This window comes from Penaeus monodon, chromosome 42 (genome assembly GCF_015228065.2).
Source record: "Penaeus monodon isolate SGIC_2016 chromosome 42, NSTDA_Pmon_1, whole genome shotgun sequence".
Classification (NCBI taxonomy): Eukaryota; Metazoa; Arthropoda; class Malacostraca; order Decapoda; family Penaeidae; genus Penaeus; species Penaeus monodon.
The window spans coordinates 7,756,364-7,765,237 of NC_051427.1; the positions used below are offsets into that span (position 1 = coordinate 7,756,364).

The following is an 8,874-nucleotide window of genomic DNA, read 5'->3' on the forward strand; positions in this document are numbered from 1 at the left end:
GGGACACTGTTACATGCCACTCACAAGGAAAACTGTAAAACTACATTACAGTTTTAAAAAGGTAGACCAGGTACTGTTCCCTCATATACTGTTAAAATGATCCATTACCATGAAAGATCTTGCTATGACTAGAGAATTGCATTTTGCATGACCCCAAAAACCTTCACTCTGGATAAACTGGCTCTCCTTTGCTTTATTTGCCACTTTAGTTCAGATCTTTTACCACCATAAATTTCAATTTATTGGATAAAAAAGTAAGAGAAAGAAACAATAACCCTAATAATTACTCAAAAACTGCATTTCTAACAAACAAACCTTTTCTATTTTTATTTCTTTATGAAGATCCTTTAAAAAATCTAATAGGAAAACTCAATCTTAAAAAAGTTCTTGTGCAGGATGTAAAAGCCAACTTTCCCTAACTCTCATGAGAAATGCTAATGAATGAGAGGCCATGAATGAACCATGAGGGGGGGATGACTGGAGTATCATGATGGGTTCAGAACCACAAACAATGGACTAAATGGAAATGCTGAGGAAGTAAAGCATTTCATACACATAATGTTGAAGTAACAAATTGTCAGTAACAAATACATTAAGAACAACAGCCATAAATGATGATCACAAATAATAATAATAATATAATATAATAATAATAATAATAATAATATAATAATAATAATAATAATAATATAATCATAATAATAATATAATCATAATATAATAATAATAGTAATAATAATAATAATAATAATAATAATAATAATAATAATAATAATAATAATAATAATAATAATAATAATAATAATAATAATAACAACAATAAACCAACAATAATGATGACAAAATAATAATGATAATATGAAACAATACATGGGAAGGTTCTGCAGACTGGGCCATTTTGATATAAAACATATTTCCAACAATGATCAAAATCAACATTAAAATACATGAGCGAGTAGCAACGCGTGGACCGAAGGGAACCTGCCTTGAAGGACTGGAGGGAGAAACTACCACATGTACATCAACACATAACTATAGGCACATATTGGTGGGAGGCTTTGCACAACAATCAAGGATATCACTGACCTCGCCTCTCACTCTTAACTGAGGTGTTACTTTCTTTTTTCCTTTCCTTTCTTTTTTCTTTTTTTTTTCTTCCCTCTCAAGGTTCTTGACTGAAAATACCTTCCTAAGACAGTGGGATGTCTTCAAAAAGGTCTCTGATTGGACTTCAGGGAGACTAAAGACGACATGCCTGAGCTAATACAAAGACTTTCGATGACAAATATTTATGATCATCTCTTAAGAATGCTTTTAGCCAAACAGCTGAAATAAAGGATCATGAATCTAAAATCTTCATTCATCAATTTGCCATTTACAATACAACTGCTGAAGAAATGACTGAAAGGAACATAATTTGTAATTTTCCTGCACTATAACAAAGCAGTCAAAAAAGATACCTTGCATCCCACTGCTACTCTCTCCAACCAGCCTAGAATCAAGGGAGTAAGCCACCTGGGTCAAGCTTTCTGCATTGGAATCACTAGCTCTTAATCACACAAAACTGCCATCAACCTTGTGACAACCTCCAACCACCAGTCTGTGGTTCTAGACCTCTTGCAGCACAGCTGGCACTGCTGGCCAGTTCTGCCACCTACACCAATTTAAAGAGACAGACCTCCGGCATCACAGACGTGAGAGGTTATGATGAATGGACCAGGGTGGGTGAGGCTGGGGTAGAGGGAGGGGGTATGTGACGCGCTATGAACAACAACTGCTCTCTATTTACACACGTGACGTTGACTACACGCCTTCTTTACCACAGACTAACAAAACTGTTATGTGTCTTAAATTTCCTTCTGTATTTTGTTGCTATTCCATTTCGCTTTTATCCTCACTCTACAAGTGCTTTGCATTGTTACCTCATGATGGCAAGCCAGGGGAAACTGCCAATCAAAGATCACTACACAAAGAACCGTAGGACTAACATATGCTGAAACGCACAACTACTACCATTTTTTATTTTATTAATATATTATTTTTTAATGAACGACACACGTCTACCTCTACATCAACTGAGCTGCGTGCCAGCAGTGAGGGTGTTAGCGAATCTGCCACGTGAGCATTGGTCTTCTATCTCTGCAACACTAAGTCAGTGCAAACCAGGACCTTGGGTTTCGAAACTGGCGCCGAGCTAGCAACAGCGTGGAATCATAAACGTTAACTTCGAGTTCATACACTTGAACTTTATGAGAGAAAACTAAAAAAAAATTAAAATAAATAAATAAAATTTAAGTATGCATCTAATAATCCAAAAATAAAATGAGACTTGCAACAACAGCTATGGCTACAAACACATACTCTTTGCTACGGGAACAGATGTGATCTTTCATATAAGATATTGATATACAGAACTGTACATAAACACATCTAATAAAATAAGTGTTGAAGGCAGAATGCAAGAGCAAAACCTGCCTCCCCTGAATGTTGGAAATTACGTTACTGCTAAAATGCTAGCAAATGGCACACTAACAAAATTATAAAAATAATAATCGGTTCAGACCTCTATCAAAATACGCATTACAAATAATATCAAGCTCCGCACAGGAAAGTGTCGAGGATGGAAGTCCCTAATACATTAATAATCATAATATATATACATATATTTATATATTCAAATACCTATTTACCTGTGCACATATATGCATGATGAAACTTTCATCTCTAAATGTCACCCTGAAATGTTATCAGAAAAAATCTTTCTTTAACCATTCTAGAGCAACAGAAATAACAAACCTTTTAACGCACTATATACAGATACGGATAGTTTATATACTGAGATAAACAACTTTCCTTTTTTAAAATCTGTAAGGTGACTAAGTACGCCTTGCAGCTGCAGTGTCTCCTTTACATCATTCCTCCGAGCAAGTCAAATTTCTTTTCCTTCTTTCTAAAGCTTCAAGAAATGACAATAAAGTCCCATCCTCTCTTATTCTCAACTCTTTGTCTGCAACGTTATATATGACACAATCAGTCATTAATCAAATAAGGCTCTATCCCTTTTCTTGCAGCTCTTGCAGAGGTGACTGAATTATATCACTGAAAAGTAGTGCATATCCTATATAACCTGATTAACATTTTGAGGATTATAGAATAAGAGGTAGCAAGAGGAGAGAAAGAGAGAGAAAGAGAGAAATGGGTGAAAGGGAACAAATTTTTTAAAATTATGAAAACTCAATCATGAACACATGATGGAAATGCAAGCACAATGGCCAGTGTGGAATGAAAGGTTAATGTTGTGAGTACAATTTCAAAAACCTACTTCCAAGTCCACATGCTGCATTCCTCCAAACCTCCGCACTACTATTAAAACTCTTCATATATATACAAATATCCATTATCAAATTAAGATAGAACTCTTAATCCAAAAATATGGAATGTTCTGGAGAATTTTAGTGACCCTACGGTCAAAATTTTAACAAGCTAAAAAGGTACCATTTGCGAGAACTTCTTTTCATGATAATTCCGATTCAAACTGGAATCGCTCCATACAAATTCAGTGTGTAAAGGAGCCATTATCGCCAGTGAGTAAGTGTGGTGGCCTCATGAAATAGAAAAATCTCTTAAAATGCCAACTATGTCGGTCTTTAAGCCACCTGTATATTTGTCATCTTATTTTACAATCTCATCACCACTTCAAGAATGACTTAGCATTGCAGAAAAGGATTTTTCTTTCATATTTCTAGGGGTTTTCCTTTGTCCTTAAGAACCTACGACACTTATTTGTCGTGTCTTAACGTTGTATAGCACTTCTGGCAGACTCTCACAGGTTTCAGGATGCGTAGACGAGATATTTCTGATTCAAATCTACTGCACCTGTAATGAGAAAAGGAAAGAAAATCAGGAACAGAACAATAAATGACTCAGCATGAGGATATTCAGAAAAAAACAAGTCATAACAGTTAACAAAGATCAAATACTCAAAGTAACTTCCTCTCTCACATACTCTAAATGTACAACTATGTGTGCGTATGTACACACACATGAACACAGCCATAGATCATTCTCCCACTCTCCAATTCATTCACTCACTCACTCACTCACTCACTCACTCACTCATTCACTCACTCACTCACTCACTCACTCACTCACCCACTCCCTCACTCTCTCACTCGCTCACTCTCCCACCTTCCCACTCTCAAACTCTATAACTACAAATCTCCAACTCTACAACTCTCCGACTCATCCACTCACTCTCTAACCCACTCTCCCACTTAGTCACCCTCCCGCTCTCCAACTCACTCACTTGCCACCTTGCCCACTCACCCACTCGCCCACTTTATCACTCACCACTTGCTCTATCACCCAAACCCTCACTTGACTCACTTCATTCACTTATTCACCTACTCCTTCACTCACCCACTCCTTCACTCACCCTTTCATTCAACCAACTCACTCACTCAATCACTCATTCATTTAACTGTTCTTTCACCTAAGCATTCATTCATTCATTCATATTTGACATTCACGACTCCCTACCTTGAGCAGAATAGATGTCCGCAATTTCTGCAATGGTGCCGCCGCTCATAGATGCTAAACTTGACCTGGCAATGAGCACAGGCATCACTCCCATCATCACGGACCCAATGATCAGCCACAGCTCGCCCTGGCTGATCTGGCACGCTCCAGGAGAATACCCTCCCTCGGGCATCTCCCACCAACACCGTCCGATGGTCCCTGGGAAGGAAGAGTCAGTCACTTATGTATGGATCTGGATGCCAATAAGTGCCTGCGATCTTTTCATTAAGCAATACATAAACCTAGCATCCAACAAGAAAAAAAAATATATATACATATAAATATATGCTAACAAATATCAATAATGAAATATCACTGAAAAGAACAATCACTCTAGGATTGTCAGAAAGTCCTTAGAAAGCAAGGGTCCCTAAGACTATCTAGGATTATAACAGATACTAGGAAAAAAGTAAAAATCCTTTAACTTTTTCTATCTGCAAAAACAGAGCTGCATATTGGTCATTAATTTCCTTATCTTTCATAGTCTCAGGATTCTTTGCATCTGCTTCTAAAAAATGTATTAACCAAAACACCACAAAAAATAACTGACATAATAAAATAAAAAGTCATCAGAGAGTCTATACAGTATCCAAAGCAGATATATTACTGCATAAGGAAATATAAAGCAAATACATTTATATACAAATTATAGTCCTTTCACCCCAACACATCCATAATAAGGCTACTGATTCTACACTTACACCAGGTAGGCATGTCATATCAGACAAAACTTACTTTGAGACTGCCAAGGTTGTAACTGAAGCTGGTTCTGTGTTATCTCTTCGGTCATAGGCTGTGTGCATGGTTAACTTGCTGCGGAAAACCAGTTGACAAGCCCACTTCATTCCTGTGGAAAATACAGCAAAATTTATTACACAATTACATTCTGATGATACTTCTATATGGAATACAAAACTAACCTACAGAAAATGTAAATTAAGCATATTAAACATGCAAACTAACCATAAGGTACACATGGTAACAATGCAGCTTTAACCCATTGCCGACGGGTGGCATGTACGTACATGCCATGGCATGGCGGGACCATCTGCTGGGGGCACGTACGCACATGCCATAGAGTATGCATGGACATGCCATGAGTTTTTTTTTGTTACAATCACGGCAAAAGATTATTTTTTGCCAGTGAAAGTGTGATTAAGTCGGTTCTAACACTTTCTCATTTTTACCATGCAACAAACAAAAAAAATGCAACAAACCGACAATTTCAACTCCATGATGCCACACACTGCTTATTTTATTTGGACTATAGACCGAATAATGATCAACTATGGAGTCTATATAACAACAAAAATGCCCTTCAGTCTCGATTTATCAGGAAGTTTGGCAAGTAGAGACTGTAAAAAATAATGAAAATTGAAAATACAACATATCTTCGTAGTATTACGAAGAAACGGCATGGGATGCTGGTATTTGGCATGAGTGGTCGCGCATGCTCGGGCGACGATATAAGCCCCCGGCTGCGAGGCCCAGGCCACTACGAATGCTACCCGTCAATTATGGGTTAACATAGTGACTGCAATGCCTGTACCATTATCATTTTCTTTCATATATGTGGTTCCTTCCTCTTCCCCTACCCCCTACCCCCTACCCCCCCTACCCCTACCCCTACCCTACCCCCTACCCTACCCTACCCTACCCTACCCTACCCTACCCTACCCTACCCTACCCTACCCTACCCTACTCTACTCTACTCTACCCTACCCTACCCTACCCTACCCTACCCTACTCTACTCTACTCTACTCTACTCTACTCTACTCTACTCTACTTTTTCTGCTCCTGTATTTACCTCTGTTGTTCCTCTATCTCCTATTTTTTTCTACCTCATCTTATGCTTCCTCTAACCCTTACCTGGCATTAGAGGATTTCTTGGCAGCTTCTTCTTGGCCTCTTGCACAGCTGTCTGCTGACTCTGAGCCTCACGCACCTCAGAGTCCGAAATAAGAACAAAGGCATCACTGTCCGCAAGACTTGTCTCACTCTTGCTGGTCTGGAGCCGGTGGTCTGGTCCACGCTGGCCTTCATGTGCTACACCTCTCTCGATGGTGCTTATGGCTCTGGCTACACCTGCAATAATGGCCAAAAAGTTATTTCACATTCAGAAGAAACTAGAGACCAATAATTTAGGTTATCAACACGAATATTCTGAAAAGAACTTTAAAGAGAAAGACCACATGTACGCTAAGCAACAAGAAAGACAAACCAGTCATGGGCAACCAACAAACCTTGAGGATAATTGGAACTCCTTCTCAACACAATGTCATCCTGAGCCTCAAGTGACTGTGACTGAGAAGTTTCTATGCTCGGTGTACTAATGGTAGAGATAGAGACAGCAACTTGTCTGTGCAGAGGTCTCTTTTCCTTGCCTAATTTTTCTGGACTATGCTCCTGTGTAATGGGAAAAATGAAACAATTTTATACTTAAAAGAATATCACACAAACACGATGCTTAAAACGCTTTATCTGTATGCTTTTTATTCGTGGCAACAAGTTATATATATGTATATGACTTAACCCATTCCCGATGGGTCACGTGTACAGGCATCATATACTGCTCAGTCTGCTGGGTACAGCTGTACGCGCAGGGACACACCAAAGCACATGGAGCAGGAACTTCCGCTACATGTAGCAGATTCCCGCACCCAGTGTCTGGATGTTGCCAGAAATCACCAAAGTTTATGACACTCAGAGATTTCAGATACCCATCGGCGTTGGGTTAATTTCAGAAAACATTTGCCCCAGTTTGCATAAAATGAGAAAAACATACCGTTGTCTCCACAACAATTTCCTCCTCACTGGTGGCCAGTTTGGTTGGATCAGCAGACACAACAGTATAGGAATCCAGGTCTACTGCCCCCATGTCCTCAGAGGCCTCTGCCTTGTCACTTTCCTCAACATCACTCTCTCCCTCCTCCGACAGGCTGCTCTCGCTCACACTCTTGGTCAACAGAGCTGGAAGAGATGGCATCATTAGGTTCCGGGAGATCAAAGCTTGGCAACTCTCCAAGGGATGATATATGGTGGATGATACAGGGAGGACAGATGAGGAGGAAGAGAAGAATACTAATCATGAAGAGAAAGAGGGAAAAAAAAATTAAACACAAAAAAAATGAAGAAAGGCAGTATATAGTACAATCAAATATAATTTCCTGCCCTTTCATCATTTTGAATGGGCTCTTAAGCTAAGCACGCACAAACCTAAATGCCTGTACAGCTAGAGTATGAACAAACAATTAGCAATGCAAATACAACAGTGCTCATCACATTTAAGAATTTAACCTTTGTCTAGCTTCATTTATAGAGCATCCTAGCGCATCACTTGTTTTTTTCCCTAAAAAGGGAGGAAAGGAGTCTATCTTAACTTCACATTCTATTTATATACTTAACCTAATGAACTGTAGGTTTATATACTGTCCACTGTAGTTTACTGTTAACTGTTGTTGCAAACAGATGGCCACAAGTGCTCAGCAAAAAAGGAGTCAATTCAAAGGCTTTGTAGTGACCCCAGCCCTATTTTTTTTCTAATGCTATTTATATCAATACTGTTATTACTATTATTGATATTATGATTATTATAATGTTATTATAATAATAAGAACAATAAAAAATAGTAAAATAATATTAGAGAACCTTTCCTTGTTCTTATGGAGCCATTGCTGTGTTAACAAAATTGATAAAATAAAATTACAGTGGAAATGGCATATAATTATGCCATCTGCATCCAATGGGTTACAACGAAGTTCATAAGCTGCCTTAACATAAATTCAATTTCACCTGTGGTAATATAGATGATGTTAGCAATAGTTTTAGTAGTAGCAGTGTCAATATCAACTTTTATCCTTGAATCCATTAACCTCTTTATTAAATGATAGCTTGTCCCTAAAAATTGAACATGTACATATACATGCAAATTTCTTGTTTTGAATTTAGTTCATATGTTGACTTAAAACTCAGTCAACACTGACCCAGACCTCAACCCTAATCCCACCCCATTTACCCAACCTCCGTCCTAAGCATCCTACTCACACCCAACTGCACCTGCCACATCCCTGCTGCCCTAAGCTCACCTGGGGGGAAGTCCTCTACAGTGGATAATCGACGGACCAGCTCATTGGCGCGTGCTGAGCGCCCTGGTTGGAGAGGGTGGGTGGGAGATCGGCCAGAGGGAGATTTGGGGGATTTAGAGCCCTTACTTCCACCACTGGAGGCTATTCCTGGGGATGGTTATGAACAAGGCACAGGTGAGCCCCCCTGTACACATGTGGAATGCCAATGCT

At 38.8% G+C, this 8,874-nt stretch overlaps 1 protein-coding gene across 1 annotated transcript in view; it reads right to left on the bottom strand.

The window, feature by feature from the left end:
• Positions 1-1,128: 1,128 nt before the first annotated feature.
• The window catches only part of LOC119599035 (WD repeat and FYVE domain-containing protein 3-like), a gene marked incomplete at its 5' end in the record, with an annotated part of 52,577 nt that continues 44,831 nt past the window's right edge, over positions 1,129-8,874 (bottom strand). Inside the window, 7 exon segments of the mRNA XM_037948783.1 lie at positions 1,129-3,876; positions 4,540-4,737; positions 5,314-5,425; positions 6,449-6,664; positions 6,823-6,985; positions 7,365-7,549; positions 8,665-8,811. Of these exon segments, the coding sequence (XP_037804711.1) occupies positions 3,780-3,876; positions 4,540-4,737; positions 5,314-5,425; positions 6,449-6,664; positions 6,823-6,985; positions 7,365-7,549; positions 8,665-8,811 (1,118 nt within the window).